The sequence below is a fragment of the Nesoenas mayeri genome (assembly GCF_963082525.1).
Source record: "Nesoenas mayeri genome assembly, chromosome: 1".
Lineage (NCBI taxonomy): Eukaryota > Metazoa > Chordata > Aves > Columbiformes > Columbidae > Nesoenas > Nesoenas mayeri.
Genome location: NC_137541.1, coordinates 87,968,482 through 87,993,586, shown reverse-complemented (window position 1 = coordinate 87,993,586; position 25,105 = coordinate 87,968,482). Strand labels below are relative to the sequence as shown.

The following is a 25,105-nucleotide window of genomic DNA, read 5'->3' as shown; positions in this document are numbered from 1 at the left end:
ACCTCTCCACCTTTCAACTCTTCTTTCTTCTACTAAGAAAGATGTGATTTGGTCTCTTTCCCACCCAGTCCTGGAATAACACCTTACAATGACTTTCACAGCACCGCAGGGCACATCTACACTAGCATTGTGGCTGGGGTCAGGAGTGTGCTTCTGCAGAAACTACCCACTGTGCCCACTAAGTGCACTTCAGCAGCATCTCAGAGAAGTCTCAGGGAGCCCATCATTCTGTCTCCATGCACTGTGCTCCTCTACTCTTGACTAACTTTAGAAACTCCGTCATCATCAAGTTCTTGCATGGTAGTTCTCTTCTTCAGATCCCTAACAAACGAATACAGGTTTTAGTACAGATCCACAGACAGTCAGCCCACAACTTCATGTTTTGCAAAACTGAATAATTCTTTCTTGATTACCTCATTATGATAATTAACCACATTTAAAACTAAATAGATTAAAAAAACCAAACAAACAACTGCACCATATGGAACCTGCTCTCCCCAGTCTTACTAACCAAGTCATGTAAGATTGCAGTCCTTCCTGACAAATGCCATAAGCCTATAATGGTTATGACCTGCCAGAGTACAGGTTGAACTCAATGTACATTCCAGCATAGCAATTTCAAACACAGCACCAGTAAGTGCAATGATCCACCTAAATATGCTGGCACAGGACCTGTAAGGCTTTCATAACCTTTTAACAGGTTCAGAAGGGGGTATCTTCTTTTGGCAATTCCCCTTTGCCACACATTCCCTAACAAATGCCATAGCCCATGGGTCCCAGTCTGTGGGTCTTGTGAGGCCTAAGATCAGGGGAGGCTAACACCATTCTCCCATCACTGAGTTGCTTTGATGCTCAGTAGTAAGATTTCATAAAGATCTATTTAATCTCATTCTGTCTCTGACCTCAGCATAATTTTCTAAACAAGTAATTTTTACAGAAAGTTCCCTGATTTCTCAATATTCTCTAAGATTTCTTTCACACAGGATTACATCTTTTCCCTTGCACATTTTCTAAGTGAATCCTAGACTTGATGCTGAACTGAAAATTCTGGAGCTCCCTGCTAAACCAAACAGCAGGTGGAATAGCAGCAGTTGAAGTACATGTCATTTTTCACAGTGAAGTACCTTAGATCTGACCAGCAGGATGGCACAGGTGGCAGAAGTGAAATTCAAGTCGATTCTTTGAAGTGATTGTCAGAGGCCATCTAGCACAGTAGTCACAGCGGGTTTTAAGAGTACAGATACCTGTAAGACACATTGACTCAGTTCACGCAAACTAGACACAGATACGAAAATACACTGAGTTTGAAGACACCATAGGGAGAGGCAGTAAGATTTCTCTTCACCATCATGAGCATTTTGATTTGTAAGCCTGTGTTTTTATTCTCGTTATCCAAGAACACATTCAACCATCATATCAATGCTGAGTAACTACCAATGGGAGGAGTTGTCCATCTGTAACAAGATCACATGCACAGGTAAGCATGTTCTTGAGATTATAAATCTTTCTGTTAGATTCTGATTAGCTCTCTATACCTTAGCTTCTTGCAGCAGTCAATGGTAAAACCCAAACCCCATTTGGGCAATTTTATATTCTGCTTTTGCAGCTTTTCTTTGTGAATGATGACTGCTTTTGCACTCCCTCTTTGCTTATCCAGACAAGTTCAATGCTGGTCCCACTGGAAATATCTGGCTTCATACACATTTTTAAATGCAAACACCTTGCACGTTCTACTTGGATTTTCCAAGAAAAAGTTTTTGTTTCAAAATAAAATGATTAAGAAGATACAAAAACCAAAATATCTGTCCCAGGAAATAAAAAGTCCTTGCAACTACTCAGCAGTTTCTATTGAAATCCCACCAGATGTCTTATTTCTTGATAGATGGGGGCAGCCAGTTCTTTGGCTTTCTCTGCTCCATCATTTAAAACCTTTATCAGGTGAGATTTGTCTTCCTGGAGTTTCTTGATTTCATTCCTGATAGGTGCAAATTTTTGAATAACTGACTCTGCTACCACCATTTTGTAGTGAGCGGTGTCGAGACCAGCAGACTGGTGCAGCACTTCTTTGATGCTAAGCCCCGTTACTGCAGCATGAATTGACACCAGATTGGAGACACCAGGGCGACCAGCTGGATCATAAGTCACCTCAGAGGTAAAGTCAGTCACAGCTTTGCGGAATTTCAGCACTATTTCATCAGGGCTGTCCGCTATGTTAACAGTTGCTAACTTCTGTGGGTCTGACTTGGACATCTTCACTGTTGGATCTCTGAGAGATTTTATTTTCTTTGTTGTACCTTAAACAAAAAAAGGAATAAATATGAGCGCGCACACACACAGACAACGGTTTCTTATGACAACTGCTAAGAACACTTTGTAGCAGCATGACGTTCTCTGTTTTTCCTTGCTTAAAAACAAGTTGTGAGCACAACTGCGTACACTCCTGCTTAGTCCTTTTGCCCTCCATGTCCTTCTAAGCCACTTTTCTCCTCCCATAAGCTAAAGGAAAACCTGCTCCATTTCTCCCCTTCTCACTAAGCAGAAAATTCACCTGGGAGACTTCCTAATATTTTCTGGGGATACATGCTGATCTTCCCGCAAAACTCTCTCCTCCCTTGCATTCTTGGCGCTGGGGACAAGTTACCTAGAGATCACAGACTGCACATTACTGAAAGGTTCTGTAACAGTGGAGAAGCAGGTTAAATCCACTGGTAAAAAAGAATCACAGGACAGTTAATCTCCTTACTTTATGAAAATCTTTCACCCAAAATCTCCTGGTAATTCTCCTAAATATTAATAAAGACACTTATTAAATGTTCCCTAACTGAACACTAATCAGCTCCGTTGGAGAGCACTGTTCAGACAAGAGAGGTGTGGGTATTGTACAAACTACTAAGATATATGCGTGTACATGAAATAGAATAGTAGCATTAAGGGAATATTGTAAAGTACTTTCTTTAACAGCATCAACACAAACTGTTTCAGTCTTTCACCAAGAAACATCATACACAAAGTACCACTGATCTAGTACCACTCACGCCAATTGTTTTTAAACATCTAATACAGACAACTAAATTACCCACATACTCCTCATAGATGGTCTGTGTACTCAGTGAAAGGAGAAGCATTCTTCCAGGGTGCAATTCAGACTGCCCCAGAAAGTGCTCTGTTTGAATCACCTTTTGGAAAGGTCTGTTTCTTTTCTGTACATTTGAGGAAGTCCAGGTAACCTTAGCTGCCTACAGCCAGTGAGCCTGAATAAGTATCTAACTCCTCCACTCATCTAGGATAATTCATTGGTTTGCATATAGCCTGTGCACTTATAAAGGTGTGCTTTTCATGAGGAAAGCTTATGCTCTGCTCCCCCTCCAACTGAGTTTTCTATTTCCTGGGAAATAGTCTCACCTGAATCATAGGCTACACTTGGCTCCTCATTACAATACTTAGTATTTAGTTCTTCATTAGAAACTGCAGAGCTTGCAATACCTAGTATTCTGTAGGCTCCACTATGAGTCTAACACCATTTTTTGTCACTGAGGCTTGAAAATTGAGAAAGGTTTATTACTGCCCATCTTTTCTAAGGTGAGAGCTCCTTGCCCTTTAAGGGGCGAAGGTCTCTGCTGTGCATTCCTCTACATTACTTACAACAAAGATGCAATGCTTCTTCCTTGCCCAGTTCTTCATGTTTCTTAACAAACATGCCATTTACGCCATCTGAGTCCTCCTCACACCCCGGCCTATGACCCTATAGCTTAAAAACGGCTGAGAAGATTTTCCTTATAAGTCTCCTGGAGTCTACAATCAAAAGTGGAAAGTCTAAGCTCTGTAAGAGACCCTTACTGAAATATGCAAGTATATATTAAACTCATCTAAAGGATTTTTGAGCATTGTAGCAATAAACCTACAAGCTGTTTAGCATGTTTAATATGAACATCTACCACTCAGACACTGAAGAATTCTGCTTGCTAGAGTCTCTCATCTTGTTCCTTACGTGCCTCCTGAACTAGCAACATGGAGCAGAGGCCCTGCTCTTAAAAGGTCTAGTACTTGAAGAGCAAGGCTGACTGGCAGCAGCCGAGTGCATCTGGCCCTCTGGACTAGAATACCAGATGTCGCATACATTCCTCTACTGGGGATTTGTAAAGTCTTATGCCGATCTTGGGAGTTCAATTTCACAGCCTGTAGTCTCTTGTTGTCAGTTTTTAATTTTCCACTCCCTTAGCATCAGTTTGCACCCTCTTCTTGGTCCGTGAATCTATTTCCACAATATTTAAATCTGTTTTCAACCTTGAAATGTAGTTATGGGGGGAGGAAAAAACCAAAAACAAAACCAAGACCAGCTCACTTAAAATGGCTTTGGGCACAGGAAAGAATTCTCCGTATTTCTTGTTGAAATGTTGTGCTATATCTTGGGCTAGTTCCAGGTGCAGGACTTGATCTTCTCCAACGGGAACATGTGTCGACCTTTTAATAAAAGACAGATACAGGAAACTCAGCAAAGCTCTCTGGTTCTGCTGAAATGTTACTCACCACTGCCATAGCTTCTGCCATGACTGAGGGTCAGATTGAGCCAAACACCCAGTCCCAGCTAGACATACATGCTGTGGGAACAAGATCTCAAACTGACTGTATCCCAGGATGAGTCTGCTCTTTATCTGAAGTACAACTCCAAGGGCAAAAATAGCCCTTCACAAAAACATACCATAAAGATACCAATAAGAGCAAAACATTAAATCCAGCTCAAAGAAAAGTTTTTGTAGTATCTCCTGCTGTCTCTTTGGAGATGAGAGAGCATGTGTTACAGTGAGTAAACAAAGTAAGAAAGATCTACAAGGCACAAAGTGCAAGTACCTTGCCTTGTCAAGTTTCAGGAAAACAAAACTGTTGAGAAGTTAGTACTGTGGATTTATCTGGGGAAGGAAAGAAGAGAGTGGTCCTTCCTCATTGGTCACAATCACGTAAATATCATGTGAGCCAGTGTCTCTACTGCCACAAGTGTTATCACAGATTAGAACTGTTAGGATCAAAGGATTATTTGATCTTCTGTATTGAACTCAATAGCCTGAATGCAGTTCTGGAGGAAAACTCAACTTGCATCAGAGTACATGAGGAGGTGAAGAATCCATTACTTTCCCTGGTGATTCTTTCCCACAGTTAATCATACTAGCTAAAAATGCATGATTCTTTTAGTTGAGGCAGACTTGAAGTCTTGCCAGCTTCTGATTACTATCCCTTCTCCCAGCAGATTTTTTTTTTTTTTTTTCTAAGGCTTGTGGGGTATTCAGCTCTGAATCCTGGATATGTTCCAGTGTAAGAAAGTTCACTATGCATCTTTAAAGTTCCCAGAAAATTTCAGTTCAACACGGTACTCCTTCCTTCTGATTCTGAATTACTGGGCTGACATCCAGGAATCAATTTGTCCACCTTTATTCCCCACAAAACAGTCAGCAAGGCAACCTAAAAACAGTTACAGTAGCCAAGAGGAAATCACAGTGGCCTACAACTAACAAAAAGAAAATCAGCTACCATAATCAATATGCTTTAAGCAGGTCAAAAGAAATGTTTCCATATGCCAAAACAGTTCCATATTTACAAATTTTGCCACTAAACAGAAAACATATTGTCTTTGTAAATGCCTCTGCATGATTCTTTGCCTTTTTCTTTGCTGTTTGTAAAATATTTCTGTCCTGGTGCTATTTTTATTCCTTTCTGTCATATATTTACCTTCTGTCCATTTTCCTGTCTCTTTGATCCTTGGTTCATCTGAATTAGTACTGTTTATCCCCCTCCTCCAGTTCTTAATTCTTCTTCATGACTGCTGTTCCCTTCCTGTGTTTCCATTTCTCCCTGATTCTTGTTCCATATATGATGTTTTTACATGAAAACATTTTTTGTTAAAACATAGTATGTCAAATTTCTTCAGAGAGATATTGTTTCTCTTTCACTTCCTTGTTTTGTGCTTTGTCTGGATGGCCTGCTGTTAATACACATGGTAGCAAACAAACCACAGGCTTCACTAAGGAATGACAAATCACATGATCTTATTAGAAATGGAAAAGACATACATGGTTGAGCTCAATCAAAACAAGGTGATTTCTGATAAAGCTGCCTATATTTCAGCCTTAAAACTGTGCTTGACTATCGAATGGGACTCACTGCTTAGAAGATTATCTTAGTGTTCAAACTCATTCTGACTTTTGCTTCCCCTTACTTTCAGTTAAAATTCAAGTGAATTAAAATATCATCTACTAGTGTTCTAACGTTACTGTTTTCCCTTACTGATGATCACTTAGGATTACATTTCTCAAGATGGACTTCTGGGTTAACAGTTTGCCAGTCTTAGTTAGCATGTCCTTCTAAAGTCCCTGTCTTCAGAGTTCTGTATTACCTCTCTGTCCCAACAAATATTCACAATTTCATTTCAGAACAATTCCAGAGTATATCTGCTCAGAACATAAAAATAATTAATACATAGTGCATTGTCTTTGACATTTACTTATTGAGACAGTTTAAAACACATTATGAAATATAACTAGTCATGACAATGTACTGCAAGTTCTATCAGCTAGGCTACAAACTTAGGCATACTGAGTCACCAGTCCCTCATTAGGTTGTATTTCCACTTCAGCACACAGCACACCACGGAAAAAATGAAATTAGCCCAGGTGCCACAAGATGCAGTAAATTACTCACTTTTTCATCAGTATCAACAGGCCTACACAGAATCCCACACTAATATGGGTATACTGTATTCAGCTAGCTTAGGTATCTCTACAGTACACTGCATGAAATAAAGCATAACTATCTAAAAAAAAAGTATGTGTGTGAACATGTAATATGTATAATTAAACATCAATGTGTTATAATTCACTAAGAATTGTTTTGAAGTGACCAGCTTTTTCTTTTTACAGCCCTTTCAGTTGCTTTCCAACAAGGCTAGATTTCAGCTAGCCACTTGACAGGTAAAAAAAGCTGTCATCCCTTTCCAATCTTCTGATCTAGTCACACCCGGCTCCCCCACTTAATAACTTAGCATGTTGACCTGATGAACATTCATTTTAATGCAGCTGAACAGACATTGCCCATGGGCTCACATTCTGTCTCTTACTTGTACAGCAAAATATCTGCTGCTTGAAGCACAGGGTAAGTCAACAAACCAACAGTTCCTTCATTATTCTGGCTGGCACGCTTCATCTGTTTGCAAAAGAAAAACAGAAAGAAATCACCCTTTTGGTTAATGGTATCAAAGACTATGATTTTAATTAATTAGAATCCTGACTAATTTGAGTAACTTATCATGTAAGTCTAGAGAAAAGTGTACCACAAAATCTACTCCCTGTGAATACATGCATCCCATTTTATGTCCTATATTTAAGAATTTCCCTATACTGTTCTGACATTGTAGTGTGGAGAAAACAGGCTTGGGTTTTCTTTCTGTTTGTAACCTTACTGAAGATAATAATTACAAATGCAAAAGCATCAGGCTAGGTCATTACACTGATTATTGATAATCCCTACTTTCTAAATAGCATTTTCAGCAGTAAATTTTTGAAATGCTTTATAATAAGCTATAAAAAAAGCATTAATACCCATGTTTCACAGAAAAGAGATCAAGACATAGTGGTCACAGACAGTCACCAGGAGAGTCAGTGACAGCTAGGAGAACCCAGAACTACAGAGGCAAAGCCCAGTGTTCTCTCCAGTAACTCACGCTGCTCCCACTGTCCTGAAATCCTTTACCACTCTAGGTTATAGATCATTTAAACCAAGATAGTCAGACTACAGATACTATTTTAGCAATGGCATATCTACTTTTTGCTTTTAACAATAGTTAAGCACACCTAAATCCTTATAATCTCATTTGAATAGTCTTAATGAAATAATTATCTTCAGATTTTTCTCACTCTCTTGTACAGATCCTGTCTTGTGTCTACATCTCTAAGTACCTAAGGTTCAGGGGACCTAAATTGCAAAGCCTAGCACCTGAAAAACCTATTTGTAGATTTGGAAAGTCAATCCAGTCAAAGTTGGATTTAAGAGCTTAACTTTAGAACCTCAGGTTTGAAAAGGTTGGCTTTAATCTATGCCATGCATTAACGCTGGTTGCTGTATTTAAGTTTTACTGTTTTTATTTAATTAAGAAGAAAAACAGGAAAAAAGAAAACATCTGGAGGCATTTAAGACTGCTCTGAACTCTGCAAGCCAAACTGCTCTTAAGATTTTTTTTTTCCTTTTTGATACTTCTCTCTCCTGCCTTTTGGTTTTTCTGCTTACTAAATGCCAAAATACAATACAAGGAAATTAAATGCAAGAATTCAGTTGATGCAGTCATGTTGACGCAGTACCAAGATTAAGAAGACGAATACTTGAAACTTGTAAAACCAAACATTTAAGTTGCATTAACTTTCTCACTCAGTGCATTTTAAATATTTATCATCTCTATACTCTTCTTCCAACATATGCTTCTCTTGCACCCTCTTCCATCAAATCTAGAGAACAGCCACTCTTCACAGCGGAAAAAGAAAGGCTATTTATGGAACTCCTTAATCAGTAAGACTCAAGGTTTCCACTATGATATCTTGTAGTTGTTTTGGTTTTATTAAATAAGCATTGAAATAACTCCCAGCATTATAGCAAAATCAGTTTAACAACATCAAACAACTCTCCTATTTAGTACAATTTCTGCAAGCCTCTGCCAAAATTACTATCCTGTCGCTTCCAGCAGAAAAACATTCACTGAAATAACAGACCTGGAAAGACATGTTTTCCTCCTTCCACCAAAGGACCAAAGAACTACTTAAACTTATAGGAAGATGTTTCACAGATAACAAGTATTCCAAGGACAGCAGTTCTACTGAATTCCTTTCATCTCCTTTCTAGTTATGAAACTGTCCATACCTTCCACTGGGGCAAGCGTAGCAGACGTGGCACATTAGTTAAGCACCCAAGAATCCATGCAAGTTCTGCATGCTCAGGAACCTGGAAACACAAGGTCAGAATGTATTTTAACCTTCTACATTCATGTGAATATTTTATCAAAATCAATACAGATAAATAGCATCAGAAATAGATCAGAATAAACAGTATAGATCAGAAAACCATTTATCTTTGTCTATTATTTTTTTCAGTAGAGTTAAGCGACAAGCTAATGGGAAGTTCTGGACACTACAGGTATTGAACAAACTACACTAAAGCAGCACAGTAAGGTTCTTGATCCTATCCACTCATATTCTAAAAAAAGAAAGAAAATGCATTAGCAATAACAGAGTTGAACACACACGTAAACTAACCAACTACTAGCCGCTCTGCCACAGCAGTCCCACACTTTTAGATAATATATTAATAGTTACAAAATCTCTTTGTTTTTCTTATTTCCAGTGCCAGTAAGCCACTTGAGCTTCAGTTCTTCTGCATCATGGTCCTGAATGCACAAATTTCCCTTAATCGCCCTCAGCAGCCTCACCTGAGCCCTCCACCCATACCCTCTGCCCACAGCCCCAGGAGCCACATTTAATCTCATGCCAGATTGCCCTCGGTCCTTGCCTGCGCTGCATTATGCTGCAGCGTGTCTGGCACTATACTAACCGCAGGTCCTTCACAGAAGCCTGAGCTAATGGCCAGGGAGCAAGAAGAGCTGGGCTGCCCCACGAGGCTGTGGGTGCAGACAGCCACAAGCCAGGCAGGAGCAGTCACCCTCATGACCAGGACAATGTCCTGCAGTATTTCGTCAGAGCAGGGGTAGTGATGGTGACAGTCTGGTGATCATCAGACATACTAGTCAGTCTCATCTGAGGTCAATCCCTGAAGCCCGGGGAGATTATTTGGGCAGCAAGGACAGGGCTGAGCACAGGTACACTGTGACATAGCTCAGATGAAGACTGGGGGCCTGTGCTTAAGTGAAGCTCCTGGGGTACTGGACTGACAGAAGGTACATGGCTGAGACTTGTCAGGGCTTTGGGTGCACCAACAGGTCTTAATGACCCTGACCTGTCTGCAAAACAGGGATAACAGCTGAAGTCAAACTACAGTGCAGCCTGAATCGTAGCTTTATTTGTCCCTCAGTTCTGCAATCCTATCAAATCTAACACTGATCTGCTGGTGAAAGAGAAGGATTAGGTTTCCACATACCTTTCACTACAATGGTGGTTTGAAAAGATGAGAGAGAAAAGAAGATCCCATTTAGGCTCATTCAACAAACCATTTAACATTCTCAGGAGACTGCAGTGATAGCGGAATTTTAGTCATTTCAGAAAGACAACAAATGTGCTGTGCAACCACCTCTTTTGGATGAATCCCTGTTTAGCTTCTTTATATACACTCTTCAGCTTTTGCATTTCAAACACTCATTTTAGGATTAGTAAAAGAGGCAAACATTGCTCATGCAGATGTTGTTCTTCAATTTCTTTCCTGTCATTTTGTCTGTTGTTAGTTAGCTATATATACAATAATCATCAAAAGAAAAAGTTGATCTGTTTTCTGCTCCTTTGCTTATATGTTTGATTCACTTTTTTCAGCATTGGCAGGTTTGGATACTTAAGTGCATGCTAACTATCTCAAAGATATTCCAAGCTTCATGTTTGCCACATGATATAATAACCCAGATGGAAGGCAGTAAAGTGTTTGTTAACAAGTAAGAATTAGTAGCATTGTTAATGGCAATTCCTTTGTTGTCACATTTTAAATGTAGTAATTTTCTAACTAACAGTCATTAGACTATTTAGGCTGTCAATGTTGTGTAGAGGTATCTAACCTCAAGACAACTGCTCAGCAGTTAGAGATATTAAATATTCCAGGTTGATTCTCTTTCCCCTCTTTCTGCCTTTCACACAGTTTTTTTTTTCTTTTAATTTCCTTATGCTTGTTTGACCTCCAGTCTTCTGTGCACAGGTGCAGCAAGATGCACCAAATTTACCTTCTGCAAGATACAAAGAGTGAACTGAACGTTATAGAAAATACTAAGCTCAAGACCCCTATTTCATTTAGAAGGAATCACCATCTGTTTCAAAGTGGTTTCTCATTCCTTTCTTCTAGTCACGGATAGAGAGGAGATGGTGCTCTGTTGCCCTTGTGTTGACAAGGTCTCCCTTTAAAAGCTATTCAGTCATCGATCCAGCTCTGTCAGAGGTTGCTTCCACAGCCAAGACTGCACGTGTGATTCATTGCGTCAGTGTCTTTGACATTACATCAGTTACCAAAGCACCAAGCGATCTAAACATAATTTTTTGAGTTGAATCCACAGATCTGGGTCCTAGCAACTTATACTTACTTCTCATCCTCAAACACATAGAGTCCTTTCCTGAGTAAGGCTAGAGTGTTAAATACTGTGAAGAAAAAGCCTCATAAAAAGGGGAGAAAATATTAAAAAGTGCACAGAAGGGTAGAGATTTCAGTTGGAAAACATCTCAGTACTGGAGCCTAACGAGTTAACATTCATCACCCAAACTGCAGTAACTGACTGTGTGTTGGTCTGTGAATCAGGCTTAAACCACAAATCATTTGTCAGACCAAATCATGGTTTAAGCTACTGAGTTTTACTTGGCAAGAGGGGCAGGTAATTGCTGCATTTGGTCGGTCATTTTGCATCAGCTCAAACATGATTACTCATTAAGCTACAGTACTCTATAACTTTGATTGGATAACTTTGGATACATAGAAACTGGAAGAAGTGAAGATGTATATGATACCAGTAAAATAAAGGTGCCATCTACTCTTCCTTTCTGGCACTGAGCAACATCAATGGATCACAATTAGGAGAAGCCATTCTCTCAAACTCAGTCAGCCACTTGCCCTGAGCCCATTTAAAATTCTGAGCAAATATCTTCTTTAAACAACCAAAACATCAGAACATAAGAAATGATATTGTACTGGATCACAACAGGGGTAGCTATAGCCTAGCACTCTGTTTCTGGGAGTAGCAACATGAGGCGGCATTTAGGGCAAGCACATGAGCCTATTGTTTCCTACAGAATCTTCCCCACCCCTACTTCTCCAGCATCCATAATTTTTGTACTATGGAATATCAGAATGTATTATCCCTGGGCCAGTCCTGTTAGTATCCATGTTCCCCATTAATGTGCCTAATCCCTTTCTGAACCTGCTGATCCTGCCCATTTCACAAGTACATGAAACAACAAGCTCCAGAGGTTCAAACCTGATGTTTAAAGAAGTACTTTTATTTATTCACTAAACTGATTAATAGTTTTAAATGCCACCTGTTTCTCGTATTGCACAATTTGATGAACAATTCCACATTCAGCTTATCCAGTGCTTTTCTGATTTTGTAAACTTTGATTGTATCTACACCTCAGCCTCCTCCTCTTTGAATTGAAGCATCCTAGACTTCTATAATAATTTTTTTCCTTTTAAGGCAGCTACTCTATCCCCTGTAGCATTAATTCCCCTTCTTTCTATCATCTCTAATTCACTACTTCCTTCTTGAGATGTCAACATTAAAGCTCTACCCGGTATTCAAGATATGGGCACACTAAGGTTTTTTATAGTGACAAAACGTCACTTCTGTCTTGTTCTAAATACCCTTCCTGATGGTATGGCGATGATAACATATTGTTGCTTTTTTTGAAAATTATTTGGGCTGAGCCAATGATTTCAGAGAACTGCCAATGATGACTCCATTGCTGTACCAATGTTTTCTTCATGAGTGGTGTCACACATTTAGCTGTTGTTCTTGTTTTTTCTTTAATGTCTGTGGTTTTTTGCTTTGGTTTGGTTTTAACACATTAGGTGTTTGTTTTGGTTTTTAAACATGACCTACAGGACAGCTGTAGATTTCTTGCCTTTTGCTTATTTATTTCTGACCCCTAGCTCCCTTTCCTGAAATAGAAAATTCATGGACTTTATTTGGCCTGCTTCTTCCAGCCACAATGCTAAACACCACTATAATGATATTTCTACTACTGTCCTCCACTAAAACATCCTGAACTGGGTCCTGTGCATCACTCAAAAGTAAATGTAGTATGGCATAATTTCTAACTGACTGTAAAACTAGGACACAATTTATTGCATCCAAAAATTTTATCTCTGTGGCCATCCCGATAAAGGCTATATGTAGACAGTTGTAGTGTAATACGACTGGTGCTTTGGTTTTGTTGTTGTTGTTTTGTTTTTTGTTTTGTTTTTAATTCATGCAAAATCGAACTACAACTCTAGCAAATAAGATTCTACAGAGTTCCAATCAAATAAGGTTAATCTGTGTATACATGAACTTAATTTTGTTTGTATTTAAAAAAAAAAATCTGATAACAGAAGTACCCTCTGGAGCTGCAACATACTTCAGGAACGCCTCACCTTCCCAAAGATAACAGATAATAATAAGCTTAGCTCTTCTTCAATGAAGACATCAGTTTCTCAGCAGTGCTCTGTCCCCCAGATACCCCAGTATAAAAATGCTACAAAATGCAGAAAAACAGAATTACATTTCCAACAAATGAAACTTACAACCAGTGACAGTTCCTGAACTGTATGTCAAACCAGCTTCCAAGAATGTCACAATCACTGGTAACTCTGAAAAACAGCTATTAAACCATTAAATCCTTCATGTCAACTTCAGCTACTTTCGTATCCTGAAAGAATATAATTGCCTGTTTTCAATATAAATATTTTTTTCAGGAAATATTTCTTGCAGCTCAGCTGAAAATACTTGGAGTACTAACAGTCTTGTAAGTCCTCTATTTATTGTTTCCCTTACAAAGCCAACTATTTCCCACTTAGCAGTTTTCACAAAAAAAGCTTAACCAGATCCATACAGTGAATCCATTTTTAGACAGTGCAAATCATATCCTTTGCTTTTCTCAGTAAATACATCAAGTTTCTCTCTCTTTTTTTTTTTTTTTTCCTGCTCTGTGCTCTCACACACTTTAGCACAATTTTCTTTCCTAATCTGTTGCAAGTCTGTAAAAACCATCAACAATTCTCAAAGGGTCGAGATGGTCATCTCTCTGCTATTACTAGCGACACATTTCCTCCTTCAATTTCCATTGCATTAAGCATCCCCCACGATCTGGCTTACTAATCACTAATCAAAGAGTGATCTCCAGAGCAAGCTACTTATATTCCTTTCTTGTGGCCCAACAAGCCTCAGTCTGCATAGTCAGATTCCTTTTATTTTTTTTTTAAGCACGCTTATTTAACAGGGATGACCATTACTAAATGATAATGAGCATTTACGTAGAAGGCTTTGTCCTCAATCCTGGCTATTCCCTACTGAGTTACTGCTGCTATTCCCTGGCCACAGCCACAGTTGATATATACATGGAAAACGAATAGGTACTTTTAGTTCAAATAATTCTAGATGACTTCTCATGCTGAGACATACAGCTGAGGAAGACAGTAAGCAATGAGATTCAAGAAAAATAATGGAGGGAAAGGCATGGACACTGTGAGCAGATCTGAAAGGAGGCCAATCAGCAAGACTGAAACTCAGCTTTCTGAGGCTTATTATACAAAGTGTGTGTTGGCAACTGAAGTGGCTTCCCGCAAAAAGAGACACAATGTTTTATTTTCAAGATGGATTTCCTCAAGTTGCAACCTATAGCCCCTCTCTGTAAGGCACAGCAAGTCTGCTGCGCGTCTGTCACGTGGAAACAGCTTCCCCTCAGCAGTGTAACCTCATAATGGGCTAATGGGCAATAAATTTCAAAGATTTGATTTTGACAGCACAAACACACAGGTGTGGGGAGGTAATCTGGATAGCTATGTACTAAGAGAAATCTGAGGAGAGGAAGGGAAAGTGTCCTAAATCTCAAAAGAAATGAAACCTTTTTAAAAAGTATTTTTGTCTTTCCTAGAAGCACCAGTTAGTGCTTCCAAAAAAATTAAGAGGCCTTTAAGAAACAAATGCTGCTCATGTTTTTTTTCCTTGAATAAGAGGTAAGATTTTTTTAATGCCTAAGGCTGTAAATAATATATTCAAGATATTTTGTAAAGCCTCTTTATACTACACAGCTAGAGAGAATAACAGGGCTATAAACAAGACAAATCAGACTGCTCTTGAATCAAATGCACACAGTAACTGAAAGCCCAGTGAGATACTTTCATGAGAGAAAATTTGACATGGTATCCCAAATTCCTGTTCAAAGAAATAATTCAAGTGTAGGTGGATATGTTCACAGTTACAAAGGCAGCATCTGATTTGTAAAACATGCTAAGCAATGTATTGGATCGGGGGGTGGTTATCTAACTATCATTGGTAAATCTATCAGTATTTACAGCTTTCACTATTACCTTTAAACAATTTAATAAATTATCCTCGTTTTGATAAAACTTATGGAAATAAGATCTGTTTCTCCTTTCCAAAGATCCTGACCAAGAATACCCCTGCTGGAATTAGGTTATACTGGTTATAAAGCCAGACAGAGCACAGTAATTTGTTCCAGGAACTCTCTTCCCTCCTTTTATTCATTATGAAATGAACTTATTTTCAGAAACATTCTCCTAGTCTAACACACAATGCTGTTTGATTAATTAGCCTGGGGTATCCAGAAGAATGGTGGAGAGAGGAACATATAACAGCTACATAGTATGAAATAAACCAGGTAAATTAAGGAAGAAGGAAAGAAAAGAAAAAAGAAACCCTACTGAACTGTGACTTCTCTTCCCGCTGAGCTCTAGTTATGTCTAGTCCAGTCCTATGAGGGAGAAAACAGAGGGATGAGAGAAGCAGAATAATTTTCTACATTAAATAGTCACATAGTTCCTCTTACAACAGGAAGTTTTCAATGGACCATGCTAAATTAATGTACTTAAATGAATTTATAAGCTATGATGCAATGGAAGCTTTTAAGCTCCTCTGAAAATTGGACAAGAAGTAGTGTGAATCCATTCAAACTCTGCCCACAAAACAAAGCAGCTGGATATTTCTGGAAAATAATAGCAGTGAAACAGTTAGTGCGCACATTTAAATTGTTGTATTTTGGCTTTTGGAGTTAAGGCTAAGACAAATTGGCAAATTCCCACCTCCCAGAGTTACTGCTTCAATTTGCTTGCACACTGCAAGAATACTGCAGCTGATTATACTCAAAAAATAAATCACCCCATCCAGAAGGTTGAAAACTGCAATTTTCCGCCCTGAAACTGAATGTTACATTGTCCAGAAACTCACAGAACTCCTCAGAGAAGTGTTAGTGCAGCATATTGCAGCATATCAACCACTGCTTGCTGAATCAACTCTGACGGAATTTTAGTTTCTCTTGGGACATTTACCATGTGTCTACTACGATAGGTGGGTGGACAGAAAGAACTGCCTGAGACCACATAAAAGCAACAGCCGTTTCTAAAATTGTTTTGACTGTGAAGCAGATGAGATACAAGATGGTTATGGGTAAGAACTGAAATGTGTATCGTACCCACCAGGAATCAGAGAAAATGGTTTATACCATATAAGCTTACCATGTGTGCAGATTGCTTACTGTCTTCCTTATTTCCCCCTCCCCTGTAGTCCTTTTTGTTTTTAATAAAACATTCAGGGTTTTATGAAAGACGACTGCTACAGCTTTTATCAGTTATGGTACAATTTAAGGAATACATTTGCTCTTTCTTCTAGTATTCTTAGGACATGTTTTATAAGTCATTATTCTGTTACTTTTCTTTTATGCCTAGTAGGCAAAGGCAGCCACTCGAAGCTTACATTGACATTATTTTCTCTTATAGCTGTGATCCAAATAAAAAGCATAATTTTGAAATATGCATATAGTTTTATTTTTATTCTTACAGAAATTGTCACTCTCCTATGACTTGTCTTCCTACTTAAGAAAATATAATTAATCAAGCTGCAATGAAAGAGCTGCTCTCACTGGGAGGCCATTCTAGTGTCCAATACATTCCACAATTGTGTTTTCATAGATACTCAGATTAAATGTGCTCATTTATAACCCTTCACAGACAATGCAATTCCAAATACTACCCTAAATATTAATAATCATCCTTCTTGCTTCTAAGTATTTTCAAGTTATCACCACTTGCTCTTCATAGCCACTACTTCCCTATGCAAGAGTTCAAGTTTGTATATGGTAATGAAAGTGTGGGAGGTTATTTGGTGAGCTGCCACGTATGGAGACCAAATATATAGCCAGCCGTTAACTTTCTGTTTATATATATAATAAAAAACCTATAATTTACAAATGGTAGATTCTATGAAGTATATAAATCTAATTTTCATCAAACTAGCACTTTCCATTTATAGGAAACTTCGCTGCATACCTGATACATTAGAACAGATGCCATACACTGTATAAGCAATACAATAAAAATCAGTCTATGCAAACTTCCTCTGACTTTTATTTCATTTTACTCACAAGGCAAGGACATCACTGAAATAAGTTCTGGGACTCCAAGACAGCTTCACCTGTATCCTTATCGCAGCAGCACCTTTTGAGTCTAGTGTAAACGCGACAGGTATCTCTTCTCAACACACTTCTTCCCAGCAGTCAACCTGTGATTATTCAGCCTTTTTTCTCTTGCTTGTATTGAAAGGATGATAAAATGTGGGAAAACTATGGAGGCAGGTATTTCAGATAGCTCTGGATTAGAGATACGATCTGCATAAACCCTGCTGTAAACAGCCTACTGACAGTGAAATCCTTACCAAATGCACATGCCTTTTGAGAAACAGGGTAATCAATATTTTTTCTCACATATGGCAAACATATTCCAGAGAACCAATACAGGCAGCAACAGAAAGAACAGAAAAAGCCAAACAAATAAACAAACAAAGCCCTCTTCAGCAATTCTAGACCATTCTTGCCCAAGTTAACCCAGAGGAAGTAAGAGGACACAGGAGCATTTACAATAGTGACTGTATGAGCAATTCCCTTAATGGGAGCTTACCATTACCAGCATACTTTTGCAGTGCAAGAATTTAATTATGCTATATACCACTACAGAATTAGAGTGTCACCAGTCATCCGCTGCAGCTGGTTTTGGTGATTAAAACAAAAAGTTAGTATTTTTTAACAATTTCATTGCATGTTTAAAAAAAACCAAGAAGTGCCAATCAGAAGTAACGGCAGTAGCACTTTTGTGATCTATAGATTTGGGAATTTTCAAGACAGAACTGAAAACACAGCACTAACTGTGGCATGTTAATCTACTGAGAAGTCTCTCAATTATTAGTTTGATCTGGTATTGAAAAGAGAAAACTACTTTGCCCATAACCAAATACCTAAACCAGTTTTCTATTTGGAGCTGGATTTTCACTGCTTTCCAGATGACCTCTGGAAGTACAGCCTATTTCAGTATGCAATTGGTTTTGGTCACTTTGCTTTACACCTCAGCCAAATGTTTGTAAGCAAATTTGTGGCCTTTTAGACCACACTTGGAGACTGCTACAGTGGCTGAAAAGGACAGACCAGCTCCTTTTTTGAAAACTGAGCAATTACCAACTCAAAATGAAGCAACAAACTTTTTTGATTAGCAGTAGCTCCAATCATCTTATACCTTTGTTTTTAGAAACAATCACCTCAATATTATGACATTCCATTGCATACTATTTCATTAACATACTAAACCAATAATCACATTAGCAAGGTTCCTGTCTCCTTTCCTTGCATCAAGAGCTACACACAGATACTCCTTTTAATTGCTTCCAGAGGAATGCCTGGTCCACTGTGCATTTCTGGGTATACCTGACCACTACATGCAGCTTGAATAGACTTGTTTTTGGGACGTCAAGAAGCCACTTCAGCCTGAACCATTATTGAAACAGTCTGCATTCACAAACAACTGTAATAGTCCTTCTTCTGCTTGCAGTGTGACAATGAGCTTACAAAAGTATGCTAGAATCAGCCACTTCTGAAAGTTGTATTGATATATGTGTACTAAGTATTACTAAGAATATGATTCAAGACAGCAGACACTGGCCACAGAAAGCAAACAGTTAATGGCTTAGATTGAATAAGAAGAAAAAAACACTAGATCTGGATAGTTAAAAACACTCATAAAATTAGGATAAAAGGTAGTCTATTTAACAGAGGCCAGCCTACCCAGCATAACATAAACCAGAATCATCTTTGGTGGAAACTTTTGTTTGATAAAGCTGAACATTCTTCAAGTGTAGCAATCCAAAGTTTTAATTGCTTGTTGACTGTATTGGTTCTGTAGAATCATCACTTACAGTCCTCCATTTCTTGAGGCTGATACTTTCTCTTTGGAGACTCAAAGACTCAATCTCAACATTGTTATATTGTGAAAGATACAATGTGCTTTCAGATTCTTACTGATAATCTGATGGCTTCCAGGGAAGTCTGTGTGTTGCCTTTAGCAAGACCTGGAACAACAGTAGTTTAGCTTTTAGACTCATAAGAACCTAAGAAAAGCAACACTGGAATAGCTCAAATATCCATATCCGACAGTAACCATCAGAAAAGAGCTTAAGTACAGAAAAGCACAAACACTCTCCCAAATGTGGTTGCAGCACTTCTTGCAGAAGTGGCACCCTCAGGTATGTAATAGTCCTCAACAATTTTTTCAGATTAATTTGTAAAGTCCTTTTCTGAATTCATACATTTTTTTAGCATGTATTGTGTCCTGTGTCAAGATGTTCTGTAGCCCAATTGTAGACTTCATGAAATGCAGCATTCTTTTGCTTGTGCTGAATCTACCAGACGTTAACTTATTTTGGTACCTATTGTTCACATTCTTTAGTGGATAAAACAGTTGTTCTCTATCTATTTTCTCCATTTCACTTGCAGTTTTATAAATCTTTACTTTATTCCTCTCTAACCGTAACCTGCAAATTATCTCTCTTCTAGGCTGAAGAGTATTTTCTGCGCATCTAGTTATAACACAGAGTCAGTTACTAATTGAACAGTTCAGTTGCTTGAAAACAAGAATAAACAAAACTCCAGACTGGTTTTTACTGAGTTACTGCCTTGTAACTTACCTTGAGATTATTCCAGTTAATGTCAGTGTCAATGTGAATGAAGCTAAGTCAGAGTAGAGCCAAATTAAAACCCAAGCTGCTAACTTATTTAAAAGGATAAACAGATTTGAAAAAGGATAAATTAATTTAAACACATCTGTGCTATAATTCTGAGTTCTGACTTTTTTTTTAATACAGAGGAAAAGTGAAGCAGGAAGTGTATCTGTCTTCATCATATCAATATAAACCAGGGATATGGAGCTATGACTGTCATTTGCAGTTTGACAACCACAGGAAACTCTGCCTGTAAAGAACCGTGTTCAAAGGAGGAATGTAATACCATGATTTCCTCTCACACTGATAAAATTCAGACCCTGTGCACACCAACTTTGCAGTTCCGTTTCAAGTTGTACATCAGTTTAAAGATGTCTTCGCAAGAGCAGAAGCTATTACACTTCTGCCACTGTGGGAAACTGCAGAAGTTTGTCAGTTTAGAGAGAACTACAGAAAGTTAATCAAGCAAGAAACTACGCTGTGTCCCAGGAAAATGCAGCATGCGATAGACTATGCAGACAGATGCCAAGTAGAAAGGTGACATGGTCATAAGATGCTAATATTTTACATAAGAATTATCAGATCAGGTGGAAAAAGGTACATATGAAAAGGAGCTTATAGCAGAGAAGGGAAAAAAAAATAAAAGAAAATGGCACTCCCTGGTGATTACGATGGAGCTGACACAAAACTTACCATGCCAATCACCTGTTGGAGATATTGTTCAGCTGGCCAATTAAGTGGTAAGTGCTCATATGAAACCATAGAGACATGTTTTACTTGCCTTTATGGTAACACAGGCTGTGCTTATGCCTTTATGAGTTAACCTTTTGTGACTAAAGTGACACTTACTGAGCTAAATTAACACTCTCCTAACAGGTCTTTTTGGTATATTACTTATAACCTGCACAAGCTTCTAGCTCTGTTTCGGAAATATAAAATGTACTTATCCCTAAATGAACTTCTCAATCATGATTTCAGCCACTTCAAAACAGCAGGAAGGGGTAAGTTTGAAATCCAACACTGCTAACATTTTCTAGGACCACTGACACAAAGATGATAAAAGAGTTCAGTAATGCTATGCCCATTCATTAGCGTGTCTGGAAAGCCACTTCATGAGAAACAGATCTAACGTAACAGGAGCACTAACCAGTGACTGTCGGAACAGGAAACACTTCTTTGGGTCAATACCACAGGCAAGGACGGCAGCAGTGGTGTCCAGTATGTTCTGGCGCAGGACAGCTGGCTCTTTGGGCATGGTGAGAGAGTGCATATCCATAATGCTATACAGCACAGAGCTGCACTCTTCCTGCAGATTCACCCAGTTCTGAATGGCTCCGAGGTAGTTACCCAGATGAGGTGTCCCAGTCGGCTGAATACCAGAGAAAATTCGATCCACGACCACACTCTGTCACAAAGCATTGGTAAAATTAACACATGCATTTTTTTTTGACAGATTCTTTTACATTTTAAAGTCATTAATAAAGCCTCACTTACACCTGTCTCTTGTCTTCTCCTGCTAATATATTAATGTATACATGACCTCAGGATTGACTAAAAATAACTACAGTAAGTCAGTCAAAATACTCAGTCTTCCTGCAGAGAGACTGACAACTACCATAATTCTAAGCTGTAAGACTGCATATGCAAACAGACATAGCTGTAAACAAGAACACTGAAAACTAGATCTTAGAAACCAAGTGGTAGATTCTTTCATCCTTTTTGTGCTGAAGCTGTATGTTTCTCTTTAGCATATTATCCACTCTGATACAGAAACTTAGGATCACAGCACAGAGAAATTAAAACATTTTTGTTGTAAACATACGTGATGTCCCAGTAGATTGCCATCTTAACTCCCATGAACATTGAAGTCTTATTTTTCTAGCTGGAAAGAACATTTTGAGCTGTTCTTGAAAGAAACCTAGTCCTTGACCCAAAGGCCAAAGAATTATGAAAGAGATTATCGAAGTTCTGAAAGTACCCATCTTGGCAGCAGTAGAGTTTCTGAAAGGGCTCTACAAAGAAGTCCTGTTATAGTTCAAGATCACACCTGGAATACTGTGGATGCATCAGTACCAGTAAAATGTCAAAATCTTAACAGAGTTCACAGAGAAGCAGCAAAAAATGAGTAAGAAGCTGAGGTTTTAAGCAAAGATTAAAAAGCTTAAAGTGTGTATAGCTTGGCTAAGTGACAGTTACCATCTTGGAAAGTTTGTTTTCTTGCATCCCAGCCCTCCATCTGACCATTTTCTCACTGCCCCAAGCTGTCAGCATATGATCAATTACCTCCCCGACCTTTCCAAAGAATTCCACCATATTCAGAAAGTAACTCAGCAATGTTTTATGTGAAAACGCTTGTTATGTGCCAAGTTGTAATAGCATGCAAGACTGCTCAACTTATAAATGAGGGTCCCACCAACCTCAGCAGGGAGTCCCAGTCACAAAGCTGCACAATACAAACCTTTAGACTCTGTTGTGCAGCAGGAACATCAACTTCATTATGCCTCTGGCTGCATGACATTTTTTTTCCTGCTAAATTTTATAAGCAACGTCTATAACAAAGTAGAGAGAATTTATTTACTGACATAGTTCGTCTGCAGTTCTGCGAATCTCTTAAAAATGTATGGCGGAGAAAAAAAAAAAAGCCATACAATCATGAAACCACATAAAATTGCACCAAAAGTCTAGGCCAAGAACCATTATTTTTAACTATTAAAAAGAAAAAGAACTTCAAATTGACTTAATTAATTTTTACTCGGACTCAAGAAAAATCAATGAGAAAGTGTTTCCAACCAGAGTAGGACTGATTTTTTTTTTCTTGTCTTTTTTACATAATCTATAGCTCAGAAGAGCCTAGCCCATTTCCTTCACAACTTGCTGAAAAATTCTCTTTGCTTTCAAAGTAAGCCTCTTTTTCAGATCAAGACAGTTTTCTTATCCAATGTTTAAGTGTTTGCAGTGACAAGAGCAGGTTTGGGCTAGTAGCATGCTAATTTTTATTGCTCACATAAATGCCTACACATTTAAGTCCAGGTGGTAACCCTCTCACCCCATCCCAAACATCTGCTTAACTTTAAGGTATATTCTTGAGTCAGTTTCTAAGTGCTCTTGGAGAACCTTCAGCACAGGAGCTCCAAGGTAGTCTCTGCAATGAAAAGCACACGATTTCCTCCAACAGCAATTCTAACTTCCAGTTCTTGTGTTACATGTCCTTGACCAAACATGACCTTTTTCTCCATTACATAAAAATGGAATTGTGCTACTCAGTTCCTTGTTCGACATTTGATTCCTTATTTTTCTGGGAATATGCATTAGAGCACTCATCACCACTTGCAGAAGCCCCTCACCTCCCATTAAGCTACTACATGGCCCAAGGATGGCAGCCAGTTTATTTGTTAACACTGAGAAGGGCCAGGTGCCCACCTAGAAAAGAAGGCATACAGAATCCCAACATACATAAATTAAATTAAGCCTTGTAGAAATTTGGGGTCCACTAGGCTTCAAAGCTGTCCCTCTATTATTAATAGTGTAGAGCTGTTGCTAGCCAATGCAACAGGTACTTCACAGGCATAGTATTTGTCTTCTGCTTTCCATGTTCCTGCTCTTCACCAAGAGAATAAGAGCTCAAGAAGAAAACAGGCTATAAATATATGATCACTAAGATGATGTTCTGGCCCTACGGGGATCCCAGAACAGCTGGTTGTTTTTCAGAGCACATTTTCTCTACCCCCAGCCTCCCGTCACTCAGTCCAAATCCTGATGCTCCTTCCCACAATTACTTCTCCTTCTAGTGCTTCCTGCTTTCCATTGCCCATTTATATGCCTGTTTAATTGCTATTTTCTATATAAGCTATAGCTTCTTATAGCCCTACTCTCCATTTTCTTATTAGATAGTTTAATTCCTCTCATGTTACTGTATTCTCTTCTTCCTCCACTTGTGGTTCCCCATCTTGTGCTTCCCAGAAGAGCTTCAGAATGGTACATCAAGACAGTAAGGAAGCACAGAGAATGCCATACAGTAAGGAAGCTATTACTGCCTTACTGCAGCAACTTCATATTAAATATGTTTCCTACCTGCACTGTGAGAATAGCTAAGAAATTTTATGGTGTTCTAGAAATCCACTATGGATGTGCATCAAATAAAGAATGTTAGGATGACCGTGTTAAAGCATGATGCAGAAACTTGCACATCTTTCAGTTGCAGTCTAGACAAAGACAGCACTACCTGAAATGTCCTCTGATGTTATTAGTTCTCGTCCCTGGGACCCTGAGTTAGTGCTACTTCAGTACAGAAAGAACTCTACCCTCTGGGATAACTGTCTGTTATACCAGAAAGCAGGAATCTCTGTGCTGTCAGCATAGATCAGCTTACGTGCCAATACCTTGACCCGAAAAGAACTGGCACCCTGAGCCTGTGGAGAATGGTTCTGCCTACAAACCTTGTGGGTCTCCAAGTCATGCATACTCCATTCCCTTGCAGCTGCAGCCTCTGCTTCATATGTGTCCCACAACATGTTCATTATCCGCCTTTTCCCCTTCCCAGATCACTGTAGATTAAGTCACTATGAACATATCTGATGTACTGGTAAAATTATATCCCCTAATTTGAGAATCATGCACTCAGATGGTACAAATGCAACAGAGACGTTTAAGTAGGTAGTTTGAGGACACTTTTCACCAAGAAAATACAAAGTATCAGTGTTTCAACATACACTACAGATAAAATTCTGTACTAACTCCAAATGTTTAAGGGTATCAATGAAGCTAATTAAAAATAGGTTTATTGTAACACTGTATAAGTTAGCAACTGGTGACACACTACATGTTGGAAAGAAAACATGCAAGTACAATGTAAAATGGACACAGTTTCATATAAAGAGATAACAAAGACCTCTGTCTATCCAGTAAAGAGTGTACCTGTGAAAGCAAATGTGGCATCTTTAATGGTGCTTGCACATTCAAATGGTAAACAACTACTTATGAAAGGTTAGTTCAGTATATGGGCAATAAATACCAAGTTAAACAGGAGAAACAAACAGTAGCAGTATTATACTGAGTCTAAGCTCAGTGATTACTTAACCTAAGCATGGAATTTGCAGAAACGAGTAAATCCAATAATGAAAACTGAGCTAGGCTGGACCTGAGTAAAGCACTAGCAAATACATTACAAAGAACAAACCACAC

The 25,105-nt window shown here is 38.6% G+C and overlaps 1 protein-coding gene across 1 annotated transcript in view; it reads right to left on the bottom strand.

The window, feature by feature from the left end:
* Positions 1–1,550: 1,550 nt before the first annotated feature.
* WARS2 (tryptophanyl tRNA synthetase 2, mitochondrial) overlaps positions 1,551–25,105 on the bottom strand; it is a 42,309-nt gene continuing 18,754 nt past the window's right edge. The window contains exons 2-6 of the mRNA XM_080344828.1: positions 21,072–21,329; positions 8,896–8,976; positions 7,106–7,191; positions 4,343–4,461; positions 1,551–2,294 (exon numbers count right to left, since the gene is read on the bottom strand). Of these exons, the coding sequence (XP_080200954.1) occupies positions 1,846–2,294; positions 4,343–4,461; positions 7,106–7,191; positions 8,896–8,976; positions 21,072–21,329 (993 nt within the window). The 3' untranslated portion in view covers positions 1,551–1,845. The remainder of the gene's footprint in view (positions 2,295–4,342; positions 4,462–7,105; positions 7,192–8,895; positions 8,977–21,071; positions 21,330–25,105) is intronic.